The 23,771-nt window shown below is 36.8% G+C and overlaps 1 protein-coding gene across 1 annotated transcript in view; it reads left to right on the top strand.

Annotated features, from left to right (window-relative positions):
• Positions 1–23,771, top strand: part of hdac4 (histone deacetylase 4) — a 552,364-nt gene that overhangs the window by 400,226 nt on the left and 128,367 nt on the right. Inside the window, 4 exon segments of the mRNA XM_028807299.2 lie at positions 7,087–7,199; positions 7,889–8,005; positions 8,939–9,149; positions 12,024–12,259. Coding sequence (XP_028663132.1) covers positions 7,087–7,199; positions 7,889–8,005; positions 8,939–9,149; positions 12,024–12,259 — 677 coding nt within the window.

Here is a 23,771-nt window from a genome sequence, read left to right on the forward strand (position 1 = left end):
TAACCATTAGTCAAATATAACACAAGTAAACACAAAATGCAGTTTGTAAATGGTGGTTTTTATTATTTAGGGAGAAAAAAAAATCCAAACCTACATGGCCCTGTGTGAAAAAGTAATTGCCCCCTGAACCTAATAACTGGTTGGGCCACCCTTAGCAGCAATAACTGCAATCAAGCGTTTGCGATAACTTGCAATGAGTCTTTTACAGCGCTCTGGAGGAATTTTGGCCCACTCATCTTTGCAAAATTGTTGTAATTCAGCTTTATTTGAGGGTTTTCTAGCATGAACCGCCTTTTTAAGGTCATGCCATAGCATCTCAATTGGATTCAGGTCAGGACTTTGACTAGGCCACTCCAAAGTCTTCATTTTGTTTTTCTTCAGCCATTCAGAGGTGGATTTGCTGGTGTGTTTTGGGTCATTGTCCTGTTGCAGCACCCAAGATCGCTTCAGCTTGAGTTGACGAACAGATGGCCGGACATTCTCCTTCAGGATTTTTTGGTAGACAGTAGAATTCATGGTTCCATCTTTCACAGCAAGCCTTCCAGGTCCTGAAGCAGCAAAACAACCCCAGACCATCACACTACCACCACCATATTTTACTGTTGGTATGATGTTCTTTTTCTGAAATGCTGTGTTCCTTTTACACCAGATGTAACGGGACATTTGCCTTCCAAAAAGTTCAACTTTTGTCTCATCAGTCCACAAGGTATTTTCCCAAAAGTCTTGGCAATCATTGAGATGTTTCTTAGCAAAATTGAGACGAGCCCTAATGTTCTTTTTGCTTAACAGTGGTTTGCGTCTTGGAAATCTGCCATGCAGGCCGTTTTTGCCCAGTCTCTTTCTTATGGTGGAGTCGTGAACACTGACCTTAATTGAGGCAAGTGAGGCCTGCAGTTCTTTAGACGTTGTCCTGGGGTCTTTTGTGACCTCTCGGATGAGTCGTCTCTGCGCTCTTGGGGTAATTTTGATCGGCCGGCCACTCCTGGGAAGGTTCACCACTGTTCCATGTTTTTGCCATTTGTGGCTAATGGCTCTCACTGTGGTTCGCTGGAGTCTCAAAGCTTTAGAAATGGCTTTATAACCTTTACCAGACTGATAGATCTCAATTACTTCTGTTCTCATTTGTTCCTGAATTTCTTTGGATCTTGGCATGATGTCTAGCTTTTGAGGTGCTTTTGGTCTACTTCTCTGTGTCAGGCAGCTCCTATTTAAGTGATTTCTTGATTGAAACAGGTGTGGCAGTAATCAGGCCTGGGGGTGGCTACAGAAATTGAACTCAGGTGTGATACACCACAGTTAGGTTATTTTTTAACAAGGGGGCAATTACTTTTTCACACAGGGCCATGTAGGTTTGGATTTTTTTTCTCCCTAAATAATAAAAACCATCATTTAAAAACTGCATTTTGTGTTTACTTGTGTTATATTTGACTAATGGTTAAATGTGTTTGATGATCAGAAACATTTTGTGTGACAAACATGCAAAAGAATAAGAAATCAGGAAGGGGGCAAATAGTTTTTCACACCACTGTATCTTCCTCTTCAAAGGAGTGCGCGTCAGGAGAGAGAGGAAAGCAAACAAATCAATAGGGATGTTTGGCTTTTAAGTATGCGAAGCACCACCGGTACAAAGCTGTTGAAGGCGGCAGCTCACACCCCCTCCGTCAGGAGCAGGGAGAGAGAGAGAGATAGAGAGAGAGAGACACAGAGAAAAACAAACAGTCAAAAATCAATACGTGCCCTGTGAGCTTTTAAGTATGCGAAGCACCGTGCAGCATGTCGCTTCACTAAGCAGCTGCACAGAAGGTAGCAACGTGAAGATAATCTTTCAGCATTTTTAGACGAGTGTCCGTATCGTCTAGGTGTGCGAACAGCCCCCCTGCTCACACCCCCTACGTCAGGATCAGAGAAAGTCAGCGCAAGAGACAGAGAGAAAAAAGTAAGTTGGGTAGCTTCTCAGCCATCTGCCAATAGCGTCCCTTGTATGAAATCAACTGGGCAAACCAACTGAGGAAGCATGTACCAGAAATTAAAAGACCCATTGCCCGCAGAAATCCGTGAACCAGCAAAAAATCCGCGATATATATTTAAATATGCTTACATATAAAATCCGCGATAGAGTGAAGCCGCGAAAGGCGAAGCGCGATATAGCGAGGGATCACTGTACTCTTAACTTGCATTTTGTGAATATAAGCATATTAGTTTAGAAAAGTTAGAAATGATTATAATTATTAAGTGTGTATTTCATAGTAAAAATATAAGCTATGTGTTATATAATACTTAATAAAGTTATCTATCTATCTATCTATCTATCTATCTATCTATCTGTCTGTCTGTCTGTCTGTCTGTCTGTCTGTCTATCTATCTATCTATCTATCTATCTATCTATCTATCTATCTATCTATCTATCTATCTATCTATCTATCTATCTATCTATCTATCTATCTATCTATCTATCTATCTATCTGTTGATTCAAGCTCACATCTGCTAGTTCAAATCTAGTAAAGTAGTTAAGAGTTTTGGTTAGCATCTTTCAAGGTTCATTAGAATTATCAGTCTTAAGTGACACATTAAAGCTGCTTAAGAACACCTTCAAAGTTCTAAATACAGTGGAACCTCGGTTCACGAACGTCTCGGTACACATACAAAAGTTCGCCAAACTTTTGCCTCGGTTCATGACCACACACTCAGTACAGTAATCCCTCCTCCATCGCGGGGGTTGCGTTCCAGAGCCACCCGCGAAATAAGAAAATCCGCGAAGTAGAAACCATATGTTTATATGGTTATTTTTATATTGTCATGCTTGGGTCACAGATTTGCGCAGAAACACAGGAGGTTGTAGAGAGACAGGAACGTTATTCAAACACTGCAAACAAACATTTGTCTCTTTTTCAAAAGTTTAAACTGTGCTCCATGACAAGACAGAGATGACAGTTCTGTCTCACAATTAAAAGAATGCAAACATATCTTCCTCTTCAAAGGAGTGCGTGTCAGGAGCACAGAATGTCACATAGATAGAGAAAACAATCTCTAGCAAACAAATCAATAGGGCTGTTTGGCTTTTAAGTATGCGAAGCACCGCGGCACAAAGCTGTTGAAGGCGGCAGCTCACACCCCCTCCGTCAGGAGCAGGGAGAGAGAGAGCGAGAGAGAGAGAGACACAGAGTTTGTTTTTCAGTCAAAAATCAATACGTGCCCTTCGAGCTTTTAAGTATGCGAAGCACGGTGCAGCATGTCGTTTCAGGAAGCAGCTGCACAAAAGATAGCAACGTGAAGATAATCTTTCAGCATTTTTAGACGAGCGTCCGTATCGTCTAGGTGTGCGAACAGCCCCCCTGCTCAATCCCCATACGTCAGGATCAGAGAATGTCAGAGCAAGAGAGAGAGAAGAGTAAGCAATCTAGCTTCTCAGCCATCTGCCAATAGCGTCCCTTGTATGAAATCAACTGGGCAAACCAACTGAGGAAGCATGTACCAGAAATTAAAAGACCCATTGTCTGCAGAAATCCGCGAACCAGCAAAAAATCCGCTATATATATTTAAATATGCTTACATATAAAATCCGCGATGGAGTGAAGCCGCGAAAGGCGAAGCGCGATATAGCGAGGGATCACTGTATACGAACAAGCCAGTTTCCCTTTCGGTTTGTACATGTTCAGTCTCTCCCTGTGCATTTCCTGTGCAGCAAGCAAGAGAGAGAGAGCGAGAGAGCGCGACACACACACACAGGCAGCGCGAGAGGGAGACACACACACACAGGCAGAGAGAGAGAGAGACACACACACACAGGCAGCCCAAGAGAGAGAGACACACACACACAGGCAGCCCGAGAGAGAGAGACGCACACACACAGGCAGCCCGAGAGAGAGAGACGCACACACATAGGCAGCGCGAGAGAGAGACGCACGCAAAGGCAGAGCGAGAGAGAGCTGGACACATAAGGTCGGAAGGCAGTTAAAGAATGCACTGGGCTTGATTTTGTTTTCACTTCTGTTTACAGCAATCGGTTCGTAGCGTGCATTGTTGCAATGTTACTTTTCTTGGTGGTTTATTAAATTACGGATTTTTTCAAATGTTCATTTTTTTCCCTGTTCTTAAAATTCATTAAAAAAAAAGTGTTTTTAGCCAGCGGTTGGTAGCGCTATAGCGCAAACTATTGCAGTGTTAGTTTTCTCTGTTGTTAGAGTCAGTGTTATTCAATGTTTTTACATTTAGTTTATTATTACGCTATGCATTCTATGGTTTAATTAACTATATTTGTGCTTAAAAACTTAAAAAAATATATATATTTACGTACAGATCGCATGGTCTGGAACTGATTAATTGTATTTACGTACAATCCTATGGGGGAAATTGCTTCGGTTCACGACCAAATCAGTTTACGACTAGAGGTTTGGAACAAATTATGGTTGTGAACCGAGGTTCCACTGTACACTGTCATTTTCATAGGAAGTCTCTGAATTTCTAAATCTGGTCCACCTGTAGTGTTCTTGGATCCTCTGTTTCCATAAATATGCAGGTTTTCAAATATAAAATGTTCTAATGAAAAATATAGCCAGACTGACTTTACCATAAATACATACATACTGTATATACTGTATGTTTATATAAATATAATAATTTTCTGTGATTTTCAGTTGGGATGTTTCAAGTACAATTTGTTGATTTTTTTAAAAGTCTGCTTTTAGAAAAAAACATTCCCAGGAAACCCCTTAAATGCAGCAATAATGGAGAAATATAGACACCAAAACCACTGTTACTCACATTGAAGAATATTTATACTGTATATATATATATATATATATATATATATATATATATATATATGTTTGTGTGTGTGTATATATATATATATATATATATATATGTTTGTGTGTGTGTATATATATATATATATATATATATATATATATATATATATATATATATATATATATATATATATATATATATATATATATGCAGGTGCTGGTCATAAAATTAGAATATCATGACAAAGTTGATTTATTTCTGTAATTCCATTCAAAAAGTGAAAGTTGTATATTAGATTCATTCATTACACACAGAATGATGTATTTCAAATGTTTATTTCCTTTAATGTTGATGATTATAACTGACAACTAATGAAAGTCCCAAATTCAGTATCTCGGAAAATTAGAATATCAATTAAGACCAATGCAAAAAAAGGATTTTTAGAAATGTTGGCCAACTGAAAGGTATGAACATGAAAAGTATGAGCATGTACAGCACTCAATATTTAGTTGGGGCTCCTTTGGCCTGGATTACTGCAGCAATGCAGCATGGCATGGAGTCGATCAGTCTGTGGCACTGCACAGGTGTTATGAGAGCCCATGTTGCTCTGATAGTGGCCTTAAGCTCTTCTGAATTGTTGGGTCTGGCGTATTGCATCTTCCTCTTCACAATACCCCATAGATTTTCTATGGGGTTAAGGTCAGGCGAGTTTGCTGGCCAATCAAGAACAGGGATACCATGGTCCTTAAACCAGGTACTGGTAGCTTTGGCACTATGTGCAGGTGCCAGGTCCTGTTGGAAAATGAAATCTGCATCTCCATAAAGTTCGTCAGCAGCAAGAACCATGAAGTGCTCCAAAACTTCCTGGTAGACGGCTGCGTTGACCTTGGACCTCAGAAAACACAATGGACCAACACCAGCAGATGACATGGCACCCCAAACCATCACTGACTGTGGAAACTTTACACTGGACCTCAAGCAACGTGGATTCTGTGCCTCTCCTCTCTTCCTCCAGACTCTGGGACCTTGATTTCCAAAGGAAATGCAAAATTTACTTTCGTCAGAGAACATAACTTTGGACCACTCAGCAGCAGTCCAAAGGCGAGACGCTTCTGACGCTGTCTCTTGTTCAAGAGTGGTTTGACACAAGGAATGCGACAGCTGAAACCCATGTCTTGCATACGTCTGTGCGTGGTGGTTCTTGAAGCACTGACTCCAGCTGCAGTCCACTCTTTGTGAATCTCCCCCAGATTTTTGAATGGGTTTTGTTTCACAATCCTCTCCAGGGTGCGGTTATCCCTATTGCTTGTACACTTTTTTCTACCACATCTTGTCCTTCCCTTCGCCTCTCTATTAATGTGCTTGGACACAGAGCTCTGTCTTTAGCAATGACCTTTTGTGTCTTGCCCTCCTTGTGCAAGGTGTCAATGGTCGTCTTTTGGACAACTGTCAAGTCAGCAGTCTTCCCCATGATTGTGTAGCCTACAGAACTAGACTGAGAGACCATTTAAAGTCTTTTGCAGGTGTTTTGAGGTAATTAGCTGATTAGAGTGTGGCACCAGGTGTCTTCAATATTGAACCTTTTCACAATATTCTAATTTTCCGAGATACTGAATTTATATGTATGTATATATGTATTTTTTTAACAATCAGCAGGTAGGTGTTAAGAAAACAGGACCTATGCTTTAAAATGCTTTGTCATACTTTTTCTGTTTGTGAATTTTAAATTCTTTTATTCTATCTATCAGTTTCAGAAGTGGTACAAAATTCAGAGCAGTTAAAAATTATAAATATAAGTATACTAAGATAGATAATTCCTCTGCCCTTCAAAATCACAATCATGGCTGTTTCTCACATTCCATAGTCCTTTTTTAAATGCTTTGAATCCTTCATGCAATGAGGACAGTTTTATAAGGGTGAATATAAATTATAAATGTTGTAAGGTGAAGAGACTCTGTGCTACATTGGTTAAAATGCTATCTTGTAGGTTTAAACCACACCCTTGTTGAAGTTTTCATCTTCTCCCATTGCTCTGGTTTTCCTCAATAGTAGTAATAGCAATTTTAAATTTATATAGTATATTTCATACATTGATTGAAACTCAAAATGTTTCAGAAAAATAACAATAGAATTTAACTTTATATAAGTTAAAATAAAAAAAGTATTTGAGGCTAAACAGTGGCCCCAAATTAGCCTGCTGTAAGTATAGGTATAAATGTAAAAGTGTCCTGTGATGTACTGGCACCCAGTCACAATCTAGTTCTGGCATTGCACAGATTTTACAGATTATTTTCTTTTGTTTGTTGAGTTTGTTTATTTTTGCCTTTTCTCCACAGAGTCAGCCTGCAACAGTGCTCCTGGCTCTGGACCAAGTTCTCCCAACAACAGCTCAAACAATATTACTACAGAAAATGGAATTGCAGGATCTGTCAACAGCAACACGACTGAGGTAATGTAACTCTTTGGTCTTTGACTTTAAAAGGTATAACAGTTTTTTCTATTTTTCTCATTGCATCCATTGTTAAAAATTGAACAAATTTTAAAAATTCTACAATCTGTTGCTATTGATTACAAGTAAATATAGTTAATTTAACTGACTATAAAACAAATTCAAATCTGGATTTATCAGGTGGTTGTTGAGTGCCAAGACAATTTAAGGAAACCAGGTAGTTTGCATGAATTCCTGCATCTACAAAGATAGAGGTCATCTACCTGACAGACAGCTTTTATTATCCAAATAGTATCTTTAAATTACAAGTATTCAGATTAATTGAGTTTAACAGTACAGGAACAAAAGTGTTTTGAGCAAAGCTGGAATAGAGAACAGATTACAACTGTTACAACACAGAAAACTATTAGAAAGAGCTACAAGAAATGCTTTTTACAAACTAAGCAAACAGAGAAAGAACACAATCTAGTAGTCAATCTTATAAATGGGATTTGTAGAGAAGTTTGGTTTTCAACTTCTTTTGGTATTAGTAAAATTAATTTCTGCCAATCATTTGTTTTTTATTACATATATTGTGTTTGATAGTTTAGTGGTAACAACTGGATGAACAGTATAATAATAAAGGTGTCTTTCAAGGCACTATCCAGGCTTTCTCACCTTCTCCGCTTGTGTCCACTCCTTAATTGTAGCCAACACTGGCCCACAGACTTGTCAGCCGTGAAGGATCAGTGCCACAGCTTTCTCTTTATACATCACCTTCTCTGCCTAACATCACATTAGGACTGCCAGCCACAGGACCCTCCAGTGTAAGTGACAAGGTGATGCATGCCTGATGACCTTAATTTTTTGTTTTCTGTTATAAAATGCACTTGATGTGTTTTGTACTGAAATGCACTAATGGATTAATGACAAGGTTATAATAAGGAATAATACAAGATGTGTAGAAAGATGGATAGTATAATACAGTTTACCTGGATTCCTATCTCCTTAGGCCCCTAAATTAAACCCAATATGGTCTGTCCGACACCATACATTGGCTACATCATCCTAAATTAGTTATAACCAGTTCTCCATCTATTTCACACCATGTATTTGACAAATGAATTAATCTGAAATGGTATTGAAACCAGCTATGATGACACTTACTGTATATGAAAGTAAAGTAATGTACAGTGGGCAAGGTGGTAACCCTAAAGACCTTGCCAAAGCTTTAAAAAATAACTTCAGCTCAAAACCATTTATATAAACAAATACACCTTTTTTTAATAGACATCCAAGGAATAATAGTTTAAAGCTCATTCCCATACTGGCTAATTATTTCTTATATTTCAAAGAGAGCCTACCTTTTCCACTAGACAAAACAGAACAGGAAGGGGTTGTAGACATTTTTCAATTTATAAAATGCCCTGGTATAAAGACATTGGGGTGTTGTAAAGGAATCTGCATTGAGTTAGCTGACTGATATATAAAAAAGCAGCAATATGTAATTCTTATAGAAGAAACTGCACAGATTTGCCTTCAGGTTTATAGAAAAAGAACAGTATTTAGGCTTTTGTAAGGAGAACTGCATTTTGAAAAACCTGCTGAATTAAAGAAAAATTTGTGCAGCATTGCATGGTAACACTCAAGTGACCTCTCTGACTATTTACGTATTTTTATGATGACAAGGTAATGTGTTTTTGTATGGAGTACAATATGTGAAATAATAAATTTTCTACTTACTGACCTTATTTTTCAAGGTTGCCTCAGGTCAGCAAGAATCTGACAGACTTACTATGCCAGCTGTCCAACAGGGCCTTCCTATAACCACTCCCTTCATTCCTGGCGCTCATTTGTCTACTTATCTTGGGGCATCAACGTTGGAGAGGGAAGGAGGAACAACACATAACCCCCTTTTGCAGCATGTAGTTCTTTTGGATCAGTCAGCGCCACAAAGTCCCTTGGTAACAGGTAGGTGGAGTATTTATTTTCAAATTTATATAAGTTAAACGTTATATTCTGGGCTTAAATTTCAAGAAGGTGTATCCTGATTTTTGGAAGTTCGCAGGCAAGCAAAATCTAGGCTTAGCAGATCATACATCCAGGAATTATAACTTTGGCATCTCCTTAGCCCCACTGCTGTAGAACATAAGAAATTTGTTAAACACATATTGCCACTGTGCCACTTCTGTTTTAACATACAGTGCTGTGAAAAAGTATTTGCCCCCTTCCCGATTTCTTATTTTTTTTGCATGTTTGTCACACTTAAATGTTTCAGATCATCAAACAAATTTAAATAATAGACAAAGATAGCCCAAGTAAACACAAAATGCAGTTTTAAGTGATTTTATTTATTATGGAAAAAAACTGTCCAAAGCTACGTAGCCTTTTGTGAAAAAGTAATTGCCCCCTAAACTTAATAACTGCTTGTGCCACTCTTAGCAGCAGCAACTGCAATCAAGCGTTTGCAATAACTGACAATGAATCTTTCACATCGCTGTGGAGGAATTTTGGCCCACTCTTTTTTGCAGAATTGTTTCAATTCAGCCACATTGGAGAGTTTCTGAGCATGAACCGCTTTTTTAAGGTCATGCCACAGCATCTCGATTGGATTCAAGTCCAGACTTTGACCAGGCCATTCAAAAACCTCCATTTTGTTTTTTTTAAGCCATTTTGAGGTGGACTGCTGGTGTGTTTTGGATCCTTGTCCTGCTGCAGAACCCATGTGCACTTTAGTTTGAGGTCACGAACTGATGGCCGGACATTCTCCTTCAGGGTGTTTTGGTAGAGAGCAGAATTCATGGTTCAATCAATCACAGCAAGTCACCCAGGTCCATCACACTACCACCACCATGTTTGACTGTTGGTATGATGTTCTTTTTCTGAAATGCTGTGTTACTTTTACGCCAGATGTAACGGGACACACACCTTCCAAAAAGTTCAACTTTTGTTTCATCAGTCCACAGAATGTTTTCCCAAAAGTCTTGGGGATCATCAAGATGTTTTTTAGCAAAAGTGAGATGAGCCTTTATGTTCTTTTTGGTCAGTAGTGGTTTTCACCTTGCAACTCTGCCATGCATGCCATTTTTGCCCAGTATCTTTCTTATGGTTGAGTCATGAACAGTGACCTTAACTGAGGCAAGTGAGGCCTGTAGATGTTGTTCTATGTCCTTTTGTGACCTTTTGGATGAGTCATCGCTGCACTCTTGGGGTAATTTTTGTAGGCAGGCCACTCCTGGAAAGGTTCACCACTGTTCCATGTTTTCTTCATTTGTGGATAATGGCTCTCACCATGGTTTGCTGGAGTCCCAAAACTTTAGAAATGGCTTTGTAACCTTTTCCAGACTGATAGATATCAATTACTTTGTTTCTCATCTTTTCCTGAATTTCTTTAGATCGCAGCATGATGTCTTCCTTTTTGGGATCTTTTGGCCTACTTCACTTTGTCTAACAGGTTCTATTTAAGTGATCTCTTGATTCAACAGGTCTGGCAGTAATCAGGCCTGGGTGTGGCTAGTGAAATTGAACTCAGCTTTCCAAAAAATGTGATTAACCAGTTACTTCATGATTCAACAAGGGGGGGGGGGGGGGGGGGGGGATTACTTTTTCATATAGGGCAATGTAGGTTTGGATAGTTTTTTTTCCCCCTAATAAATAAAATCATCACTTAAAACTGCATTTTGTGTTTACTTGGGATATCTTTGTGTGATATTTAAATTTGTTTGATGATCTGAAACATTTAAGTGTGACAAACATGCAAAAAAATAAGAAATCTGGAAGGGGGCAAATACTTTTTCACAGCACTGTGCCTGAAAAACCTGATATAAATTTAATCATAGGAATATATTACAAAATTAAGAAATGCCTGTTGTTTTTCATTATTTTTCCATGTTATGTTAATAGACAGAAATTAAGGTACTGTGTTTGTGGTGGGGCTGTGTTCGTTGGGGGGGGTTTTCTCTAAACTTGGTAAAGCGGGGCATCAGAAAAGATACTGCAGAGTGCAAAACAGTACTGGCCTTGACATGTACTCTCTCGAATGACATTTCTACCAAGGAACGTGTTTACATCCCCTATATAGATACTGTATCTTCAGATTCGTAGGGCACATTTTTTTACTCTGTTTTAAGTTTAATTGTTGTCTACTCCATTGAACAGTATGTTTGAACTGCTAGTCTTCCCATATGCCTTGATAGGAAGCATTCTAGTGCTTTCTCTATTTGTGTATTTTTTTTTTTACCTGTAATTATTTATCTTGCATCGCGCCATAGTAGATGTATTGCCTTCAGCTCATGTTCACATAGCATCTTGTAAAGGTATAAGCAGACTGTTCTAATAATAATATTTTCAATCATGTTTTCAATAGGCAATCAAAATTCAAAAGCTAAATGCACATTTTTGGTTGCTGGTTATTTTTTTTTCCAGTCACAACTGTAATATTGGATCTTGAAGCCTTTACTTGTGCTAGTTAATTGGATATGTCATATTCCCACTGTCTTCACCTCATAAAGTAACCGAGTCATTGTAACCATTAAGTCATATTTCTTATATGAATAGTTTTTTTTGATTACATAATGTTGAGAACCTGCTTGATGCTCATACTCGTAAGCCTTGGTGAGATGCTCGTATGGCCCTAATAGCCATATTATTCTACTAAGATAGCTTTGTTTTAGTGGAAGCAATTTTCAGTTACAGCTCATAAAGGATATAGATATTGAATGGATGTCTTTCTCCTTTTCCTCTTCCTCCTCTCTTTTATTCTTATGGTCTTTTCTTCTGCTGGTGTTCTCTCCCTCCCCTTCCTTCTTTTTCCTTTCAAATTATCTTTAGACTGGTATGTTTCAGGCTTGGGGACTTTGCCCCTCCACTCACAGTCTCTGGTGGGAGCTGCTGCAGTTTCTGGTGAACGTGTGACGCCCTCCATACACAAGTTAAGGCATCGTCCACTGGGTAGAACACAGTCGGCTCCCCTACCCCAGAATGCTCAGGCCCTGCAGCAGTTTGTCATTCAGCAGCAGCACCAGCAATTCCTAGAGAAACATAAGCAGCAGTTCCAACAGCAACAGCTTCATCTCAACAAGGTAAGTGACCCTGTCTTAGGAAGAGCTTGGTCTGTTTAATAACTGTGTACCAGTGCATTTTAAGAAGATCAGAATATAAATTCTTATCAGTATCGTATCGTTAGTATGATTGTATGCATGTATTGCTTGAAGTGTATCTTGCAAATATGTATGTGTAAACCTGTAACGCAGAGATTTAAGATTTTGGATTAACGTAAAATAAATAGTTAACATGTTCAAGGGTTTGTTTTAGGAACATTGTATTGTGTGTGACTGACACTTAAGTGTGAGGTTCGAAAATTTAAAAGTTAAACCACAACAGATGTTCCTCTGCTGCATCCTGATAGTGCTTGAGAAACTCGGTCTAAACTGCAGAGTAGGAGAATTCCAAGATTATGAGCAGGCTCACAATGTGGGCACATTGCAATAGGATCTCATATAAAACAAGCTTTATTTTTCCCCACCCAACTCATCTTTCAGTATGCCAAAATGAAAGGTTTTATTTTTATTTTTCTATTTAGAAAAATGTTTTAATTTATTTCTTAAGAGTTCTTAATTATAAATAGAAGGTTATTAATCTTGGTTTCTTATTGCTCTGTAGTGTTGTTTGGTAGTTGGAACTATACCTTCTGGAATCCTTTCATGGCTCTGCAAATGCTACCACTAAGTAGCTAAGATTTTAAATTTGGACCATATCTTTTGAAAATTATAGATGTGTAAATGCACATCTCCCATTGAATGGTTATTACTTATTTTACATGAAAAACTGGAAGAATGACATTTTATACTTATAAATGGATTAAAACTACTTTTAATTCAAGTTCACTTTTTGTTTGTTATGGTTATCAACTAAGTACTAGCCTTAATCAGATGAGAACTATTGTTCCATGTTAGATTAATATATGAATGGCCTGGCATTGTTTCAGTCTTCACTCTATTTAAAACAAATTATTTGGCCCTGGAATGCACACTCAAGAAGGGATTTTAAAAACACATTTTTAGTAACAGGTTTGGTAGGTTATTAATTTCACTTCTGTTTTTGTTTCAAATTGTTCAGTTCAAAGCAGCATTTAGTGCCAAGGGTAAATCTGTTGACCAAGCCATGAGGCACTGTTAATTTATTTTTCGTTGGCTGTTCAAGTTGCTGAAATGTTACGAACTTGAAAAGTGGAATGATTTTTACCAGTTTTGCTTTGAAAAACTTTCTTTTCACATTAAAAGAATTTAATTGAGCTAACTTTCTTCAACACAACTGTTTGATGTGTACAAAATTGGTGCATGGCGCTACATTTATTATGCCCAGGAGAATGTCACATATTACTGGTAGCTACCACTAGTCTTTAAATTGTTATAGTAATTGTTCAAACCTTATATTAAGTAGGAATAAATAAATGTTAACTGTATTACTGTTGTCCTTTCTTAAATTCATTTTTTTATTACCATTGACAGACTTCTATCACATTTCAAATCAGAATTTAGAATGTTTTGCATTTGGAATGTATGGTGGCACAGTGGCCACTTCTACTGCCTTACTCATCTAGTGTCCTATGTTCAAATTCAGTTCCTTTTTGTTAAGATGTGTATTAAGCTAATCAGTGATTCTAGGTTGGCCAATATGTTAGTCAGAGTGTGGATGTTGGTATGTCTGCAAGTAGGTTGTTTGATGCATTAGCATCCTGTCCATGGTTGGTTCCTGTTTTTCAGCCAATTCGGCTAGGATAGGCCTCAGCCTTCTATGACTATGAATTATATTAAGTGAATATAACAATGACATATTATGTTTTATTCAAAACTGATTTGAAATTTTACAATGATTCTTGTCAGCATTATTCTGGACACACTATTGTGGAAGCATTTCAGGTGAATTTCTTGTATTCACAGATCACTTCCAGAAACTCTCTGTTTTTGGGACTGTACCTTTTGTTATCACAACTGAAACATTTACCGTTCTGTTCAACGAGAGAAAGAAGTCTTTTCAAAGCCACACATTTAATGGAGCCTGATTACAGCTTGACTCCTCTTGCCCTATTCAATTGAAAAAAACTTGTGTAATGAGCCTTTCAAATCTCTGTAAACTTCTTCTGTCAAGGAAGATTGTGCTGAAGCCTGACTAACAATTTAGCTAAAGTCTGGTGAATGTGGGTCTAAAAGCCGATTCAAGGATCTAAATCCTTAAATCTTTTTACTGGTTATGAGCAGGAGAACAAAATCTAATCTTTCTTTAATATACCAGTAAATCAGGTGAAAATTGTGGGTTAGACATAAACTATGTTTAACTGATGTCCCTTTGTTTAGTTGCATGTTTTATTAATTTATAAAAAATAAAAAAAAAACATGCAAGAGAGTACACACAAGTGTACGGGTTTAGGGAAAGCAATTTAGTTTGGTGGAGAAATGCTAGATGCTAACTATTGCACAGGTTTCAAAATGAGTGCTACAAGTACTCATGGTCATCTCCAAAATCATTATGATCCAGCATTTAGGGCAACTTTGCATGGAAAGACAGGTGGTAAAAGCTGGGATTCTGTGTAGACAACTTTAGGATTGAAAAGGAGTCAGACAGATATGCAAATAATCTTCGGAAACCTTGTGAAAGTTCAGCTGTCAACAGTGTCAGCCGGAAAGTGACACAAGTGTGTAGTGTGATTACTTCAAGATATATTGGTGTAGTATACTGTATTTAACCAGTAAACCTGTGATATTGCTTTGTTTAGGAGCTCAAATATAAATGTTCATATTTTAGCAAATTTGCAATATCACAGGCTCTTCAGGTTCAGCTTGTGTTCTGAGAACTGGTACCCTGCCCTCAGTGTTGTATATAAGTACACAGCTTCCAAGAGTAAGACTTCTACTTTATTATTAGTCCAGTTAATGTTTTATTAGAAGACTATGACAATAGTATTCAGGAATATTTGAAATAATTTTAGGAGCACATGTGTAAAAAAACATAAAAAGATAAATTATTTTAATTATATCGTACAAACTATTTATCCCTTTTGTAGATAGTGTGTTTGGTGTTGGAAAGTGCATTAACTGTTTACACCGTAATTCTGGCTGTCATGGGCAATCACAGAGAAACTTTGACAAGTGTAAGTAGCAAAATTGGCCTGCCTAATCTGATTCTGTTTAAATGCAAGTGTTTATCGTACCAGACTTTCATAGACCAGATTAAATGGCTGTAAACTGCTTGTAAGGGTCTGTCATCTGTTTCGGATAACTTTAACCGAAGCCCCAGGAAAGTTGCTGTTATATCTAGGTAACATAAAAGCTATAAGAAGTTGTTGCCTAAACGCTAGTTTCGCTGAAGTCAGACATATAATATATACAGTACATCTGGAGACAGCCATGAGTGAATTTTGCTTAAAACTAGGTTGGAACAATAAGGCCGGATTTATACTTCACGCGACGCATGCTGCAGCGGACGCTCCTGCTACGCAAGCGTTGTAGTGTTTATACTTGCGCGCATACTTTGCATAAATCTGGAGGAATCCACCAGGTGGCAGTGTGAGATATTATCATAGTGAGAACAGGCTGTGTTGTGAATTTCCTGGAACACCCATTAAATTCAGATGACACCTTACCGCAATATCTCTGAAAAGGATGTTTAATGATTAAATCCATCAGTCCAGGGATTTGTCCATTTCAGCTAGCATTGGGCACAAGACAGAAACAATCCCTGGACAAGGCATCAGCTCATTGCAAGGTGAATACAAGCACTCACATACACTAGCGTCATTTTAGTGTAACCAAATCTGTATATCTTTGGAAGGAAACCGGAGCACACTGAGGAAACCCAGCAGGAAAACATGTAAACTCCAGGCAGGGAACACCAGAATCAACATATATGCCTACCAAAACCCATAGATGCACAGATGAGGCTGCACAACATCAACCTTTTGACTGCATGTCTAAACAAATAACTAAAGAAATTTAACGTTGCTGTCAATTTGAAATACAAATATTATTAACATGTGTATTAATAGATCATAATGCTTACCTAAATTCTTTTTGCTGTTATTATGCCATATAGTGATGCGGTAGTTAAAATAACAGTATGTAGAGGCCATTTGCTGTGGTGGTCTAAATGCGTGTCTGTCTGTCTGTCTTCTCTATCACAGTGCTCATAACAACGTGAAAATCAATTACTAAGCTCCAGTTACCTTGTGCTACTCAGCTCATTGAACTGATAACAACAGCACAGGATTTCGCCTATATTCACTTTCACTACTCATTTTTAATGGGTTATCCCCAGACTTGCATTCTTGTTTGAGAATCATGTTTGGCAGACTACCTAAATGTCATTGATGTCATGAAGATAGTCTTAGGTTAAGCTTTCATACTTAAGAATGATATCCTCAATGCAGCGTTAGTATGAACCGCTGTGAATGTGATTAAAATATACTAGCAAGAAGAGCTTTAGCCATGGCCCATTTCAAGGTTCTTGTGTAGGAGATATTTGATGAAGCTTTCGAAAATGTGTTGAAGCCTCATAGAGTTTCTGGTATACAGTTCATCAATACAAGAAAGTAAATCTTTTCTTATTTTTTACTAATGAGGGGGAGTAAATACACTATGAGCAGCTACTCAAAGGTTACAGGTTCACCTTCATTGGAGGAGGCAATGCTTCAAGCATCTGGTAAGTTTAGGTTAAATTTTTGTTTGCAGTCATGGCGGTATTTAAAAAGCTTAGGATCATTGTAGGGGTAGATGAGACCTGGCAAGAAATGATGATAGCAGTGGATATTGTCAAAGTGCCTTGTTTATTATGCATCTTATGTGCTTTGTGAAAGGAACAGTAATCTTGTGTCTTCCAGTGGTGACACCAGTGGTCCCAGGTTTTGAAAGCGAGAACAAGAAATTGTGTTTTAGTTACTGGAGCGTTGTGCTTTTCACTTTCCTTTGAAAAGTCAATATTGGGTTATTGGAACCAGAGGATTAGTCTCAAATCTAGTATAGATTAATGTGGATTACACCTTTGTCAGATATTTGAACAGATGTGAAAGTTCATGATCCAAATGTTTTGTAGACTTGGAGGAGTTATAACAATATACAGTGTATGTAGTGTTCTGATTGTTGCTACAAGAGTATTTGTTCTCTGACCATTCACTTCTGTCATTTGATAAGTTGTTCAGATCCTTGTTGTAAGGCTGAATTTCCTTTTGCATGATTTTTCATGGGCAGGATTTCACATTGTTAAGACTCTTGGAGTATCCAGTTTGGCAACCAGAGGGTTTCCTGCCTGACATTTCTAGTCAATATTATCTTAATGTTTCTCTTTTAACTGTAATCTCAGACAAATAGAAATAATAATCAACACCTCCAAATCTAAGCTTTTGCTACTCTACTAAAAGAGTGTTTTGCTTTCTGCAGTTGAAAGACTGCTCAGATGCACCAAACAAGGAGTTTCACAGTTGAGATTAGAAGTAATAATTATGAGATTCACCATAAGATTAAGGGCAGCATGTAGATGTTGCATCCGACCCAGTGGTGGCAACTAGTGATGAGAGAAACAATTTACAAGAAATTGATTTTGCAGTGAAACTCTGGTGTTTAACTTCCATTGAAATTTGTGCTAGTAACACAAGAAAAAAGTGCTTAGTTTCTGTTTGGAAATGTTTTCCTGCATGAATTCTGCTTCCATTTAAGTGTCATTTTATTATTTAAGTAAATATCTGTAATGGAGAAAATGTTTTCCTACTTTAATTCTGTTTGCCTCTTAGTGTAATTTTAGTATTTAAATAAATATCTGTGATGGAGAAAAAATAAATCAATACCAGCTCATTTCCTGTCACATGTAAACATTTTGTGAATTCAGAAATGTATTTCTTACAGTACTATGTACTAGATACCCTCGCTTTCAATTATGATGACAATATTGCCAATTGCTATCACCAAGATGGTTTCAGAGAGAGAAAAGAAACTCAAAGCTATACAGCAATTGGAGCGTCTATATCTCCACCTTCATCTGCAGGAATCTTGAAAAGCGAAAGTGTGATTTCTAGGTAATGGCGTTTTGGGGGCTTTCGGTGTAGCAAGTTTTTCTTTGGAGAAAATGCAGTAATATGCATGATGGGGATCTTCCTCGGTGATAAAAAAACAAGACACATAAATAGAATTGGTTTTACTGGTATGCTACAGATTATCTGCATTACACAGCTATAGAAAAATGGGGAAGTGCAAACAAGGCATTAGGGATCAATATTCGTTATTTTTTAATCTCAAAAAACCTTAAAATCACCAAACTTTTAGTAAGTTTGGAGTTCACAGTGGTGAAATTATCTGCAAAACAAATTTTAGTGACAACTGAAACTTCACAATTTCTCTGATCACTAGTGGTGAAGCAGAAGCTATGTCTTCAGACAAAGCTTTTTTTCAGTTTACAACTCCATTCTCATAAATGGTTTAAACTTTGGTTTGTGACTAAAGAATGAGATAATGTTTTCAGGTTGCTCGTATGATGTTCCAGTTCTCATCTGCCAAACTTATTTTCAATGTCTGAGTAAAGAGCTTGACAGTCAGATCCCTCTGTAGATCCAGTTTTAAGTTTCTGTTCAGCATCAAGTGAGGTGTGCCATGCATGGATCATTGGAGACAATCCAGGGTAAGATCCAAGACATGTTGAGATATAATGGGAATTCCTAAGGTAGAGCTGGGTGCAGTGGCTGGGAATGCCGAAATCTTGTATTGCTAACTTCATCTGTTATCCTTGTGATCCATACCTGGAAAAGTGGTAAAAAAAAAATAAATAAATAAGGAAATGTTAGCCATTTGTCTCCACTTAAAAACAGTGTTATTGTAAGTATGTTTAAAATATTGACAAATGTCAGTGTGTTTATACACTACTGGTGAAAAGTTTTAGAACACCTCAGTTTTTTCAATTTTTATAGAAATGCACACACTTTAATGTCTTAATATTTCATTAAATCAAGGCATAGAACAATTCAACAATGGTAAATAAAAATAAGTCAAGGAATCATTTTGTGTACAAAATTTTGTTCAAATTTTGATTCATCAAAGTAGCCACCATTTGCTGATATAATGCCAAGTTTTTTTAACCCTTTGGATTTAAAATGCCAGTCACTCTGTGCAAGTCACCAACTCTGCCTCCAGCAAAAGAACCCCAGACCATCACAATTCCTCCTACATGTTTGACAATTGGTGTCACACACTGAGGAACTATCATTTCACCAAATTGGCAGCATACAAACACCCTGCATGATGAACCAAAGATGTCAAATTTGGATTCATCAGTCCATAAGACCTTCTTCCAGTCTGCAGTAGTCCACAGCCGGTATTTCAGTGTCCTGTTTTGTCCTTTAAGGAATAGCTTTCTTGGTGCCACTCACCCTATCAAACCTGCAGCACAAAGTCTCCTCTTCACAATAATCTATCTATCTATCTATCTATCTATCTATCTATCTATCTATCTATCTATCTATCTATCTATCTATCTATCTATCTATCTATCTATCTATCTATCTATCTATCTATCTATCTATCTATCTATCTATCTATCTATCTATCTATCTATCTATCTAGAATCTGAGACTTCCTTTTCTTGACCACTGCTAAGCTCTGCTTGAAACTGTTGTGCTGTGAGATGCTTATCACACAAGCTTATGACCCTCAGAAACTTGTCTTCTGATTGGGTTGTGACTTTGGGTCTGCCAGATATCTTCCTATCACAGTTTCTTCCAGTTTCCAAGGACACTAAACTCACTGACACTTAGATTTTTTTTTTTTTTTGCAACTTCTTTAAATGAAAGGCCTACACTTCTCAGGGTATTAATGCTTGGTCTCATTTCATTTGTTAATTACCATTTTCTTGCCATTATCACTGGAATTTACAACGTTCTACAGTGTAATATTGTCCATATAGTACTTCAGAGGGTGTAGTAATACAGTCTGTTTTAACTCTACTTTAAGACACACAGTGTTTTTAAGTAATTAACAGAAGTTGGGACACTTTTGCAAATTCTTTTCTTCAACCTGCAAGGCTTAATTTACTTTAACTGTTTTAGAACATCTGTAGGTTGTAACCTATCAGTTGTTCTCCAAAGAAAGCCCTTTTGTAATATTCTGAAATTTCCCTTTTTTCAGTGTTTGCTAACCTAAACTTCAAATGTAAACCTCTACCTCTACTGTGTAAATTTTTACCATTTTAGGTCATTCATTGCATTTCAACTGATTAAATTTAAATTTGAAGAAAAACTGGAAACACTGACTTGCTTTTCTGTTTCATGGTAAATTTTATACAGCATAAACCCAGTCCTGAGAATTAAGATAGAACAAGCCACTGCAAGTGTGTGTGCTTGTATTTTTGTTTTCATTCAATGCCGTATCCAGGAAGAATGAAAACTCTGACAAATAAAAAGAAAATGTCCTCCCCCCCTTTCTCGTTTACAGCATTAAACTCTTAGCTGTTTTAGACAAGAAAACACTTTTTCTATCTTAGGTGTTTTCCGTATTTTCACATATTTGGACAAGGAAGTAGCCTATTGACAAATTCAGCAAAGCTTGTATCCCACGGTAGTTGGTCTTTAAAGAAAATAAAATAAATCCCTTGTTTGTGGAAGAGGGCATGGATGAGGCAATTCCAGAGTACTCTGACGTCAATAATGTTCTTCTGGATGGTTGCCATCAGGCTGTAGCTGCGCCAGGCTTGGACTTCATTCAAACATACACACTTGATTTGGTCTGGATCTGTTGTCGCTATAGAAACTCTGCTGTAGACTTTGATTTCAGTTCAGGCTTTGAGAGAATTTCATGGGTGTTAACCCCACCTTGCTTGGTGTAACATTTCCTTAATTATTGTTTTGCTATCTCTTATGACAGTTATATTTTGTAGTGCAGGTTGGTTTTTTTGGGGGGTTTTTTTGCACATTTTTAGTCCGCCATCCCCCTGTCTTGTGATAGTAACTTTAAATAGCTATATTTACAGTAGATAAGAATGTACTTTTTTATATTTAAAGTATTATTCCCATATTTTCCCCCTCACCTCCATAAATAATTGTGTTGCCTAACATTGAAATCTATTTAGGCTGATAAAATAGTGATAGCACTAATAATATCTTTAACCATCCTTTCTTCCACAACAAGCCTGTTAGTCATTTTTTGTTGTAGTTGTCTCAACTATGCAAACTAGAAGAAAAAGCAATGTTCACACTCTGCCTTTTAAAACATTGGGTCTCCTTACTCTATAGCACCTACAGCACTAATAGAGAAGATAAATAACAAAGCATAAAAAGACTTGCATTCCAGGGAATGCCTAGCAAGGAAAAAAATGCAAATCCACTTAGGACTTTCATATAGATGTGCAGCTTTAGAAATAATCAATCATTAGTTAATATTGTTTGTTGTGTTTTCAGTGCATTTTATAGCATGTGCTGTTGTGTTGCAGGTATGGTTTTCTGATGCTAGACACAAGGCCCAAATGTCGAAGAATATATGTTCAATTTATAGGTACGGAGTGTTTTGGAGTTTCAAGGACAGGCAGTTACTGATGACATTAATGATCTCTGTAAGCAATAAATCTGATAAATATTTGCTAACTAAGGGTCACCCGACATGACCTAACTCTTGTTGGTGTGAACTAAGATTTATGGCAAGAGTCGGTTGGGGGGGATTTCTAAATTATAAAGACTGGAGACTGCTTTAACTGGTTTTCAGGACTTTAATGTAAAGTTCTGGATCAGCATTAATACTATTAAATACCTCCTTTTGTTACATTAAAATATTGTGGCTTAGTTTCTTCCACACTAATTAACAAGAATAAATTAGTATATTTTTAAGGAAATGCTACAGTGAATTCACAAACAGCATTTAAGGAGTATCTCAACAAAATCATGTATTACGTTGCCAGGCCATTTCTTTTTCCTGTCTTCTCAATACTACACTATAGTTCTGTTCCTCTGTAAGAATGATTAGAAATATTTTCCAGCTACAATTTCCAGTGGACTCACCTACAGTATTTTGTCATATGCACTCTTATAAGAATCTTACACCCTCTGCAGGTGTATTGTGGTATTGTTTGTGACAGATGATGGCATTTTACAAAAATAATTATTGACATTATTTTAAGCAAAGGGGTGATGACACATCTGGAATAATATAGCCACACAATAACTTGTGTTTTAAATAGCCACATTTAATTTATAACATACAAAGTACATAAATTAGATCTGTTTCACACACAATAATTTTCAGCATGCAGAATAATTGTGGTTGTTACATTTCTTTATTAAATAGTTGATTTTAAATCCTTTTTTATGTAATCAGAATTTTGTAAATAAGCAGGATCTTTGTAATGCGAAACATTTATTTGTAAAAAGTACTGTACACATATTTGCTGTGAGGTTAAGGACAGTCTTCCATTGCACATAAGAATATGAATTTGTTTACGTTTGGTGTTGTTCTTTCGTATTGCCTTTTTGTCTCTGTTTTACCTATTCCAGGATATGATTTTTCTGCTGTGTTGCTGTTGCTATATTATTCCATGATTTAACACATTAGTATTCTGTCTATTTTTAGTGCTTCTTTTCACTTGTTTGGGGTTATGAAATTAAAAAGACAAAGTAATAAAATATATAGAAACTATACACTTACAGCTTTACAGCATTCATTTGTACTCTATTAGCTGAAATACTAAATAGAATGAGAGAGGTATAAAAATGAATGCAGATTTAAGCACAGTTGCGGTGGTAGTTGAACTGGTAGTTTTGCTCAAATAACAAATGGTTAATAAAAATACATAAGGTATACTCCCTCACATTTGCTTTTAAAATAAAATATCCTTTGGTAACACTATTTTTATTAGAGTGTTACATAAAGATGGCCAAACTGACCTTTGCATTGTTTTGTAACCTTAGCGTTTTGTTGTTTAATAAGGTCAAGATAGTTCTCAAAAAAAAGTTATCTCTCTTTAAAGCAAGCATATTATTTTGGCTTGTATGAAAGATTGCCATTTGATTAAAAGCGTTAGTTTTGGGGAAGGGGGGGCGGGTTCATAATGTAATTTAGTTTTTCACAAAATCAAAAAAATGAACATAGTCTTAAGACTTACAGTGTAATGTTACAATGAGATATGTTACCCGTTTAATTTTGGATACTTCTACAGAAAGTGTGATATTTAATGAATTCTTAGCCTTACTAATATAAACTTCAAGGAGGGAGGGAGTAAATCAAATGGAAACTTAAAAGGTCTGCTCCTTCTGCCAAGACCAATTAATGTGTACTCAAGAAATGAAGAAAAACAAGTGCAGTATGGAAGGAAATTAAAGTAGTCAGAATAAGAAGCAAAATGTAAACTCAAAAATGGTGATGTATTGTACTGCTCCATAATGATTTCTATTGGTCATTGAACAGAGTTGCTGCTTCTGCTTTAATTTTAATCCCAAGAAGGGTGACTAAGTTTTTTCTTTTTCTTTAACACTGTTCAGTCATAAGCTACTCCTATGAATAAAGCAGTTTGTTCAAATATTTCAGTTGCTGAAGCTGCTTGAAGTCACTGCATTTCATCCAAATTTGGTAATAT

Source organism: Erpetoichthys calabaricus, chromosome 8 (assembly GCF_900747795.2).
Source record: "Erpetoichthys calabaricus chromosome 8, fErpCal1.3, whole genome shotgun sequence".
Lineage (NCBI taxonomy): Eukaryota > Metazoa > Chordata > Cladistia > Polypteriformes > Polypteridae > Erpetoichthys > Erpetoichthys calabaricus.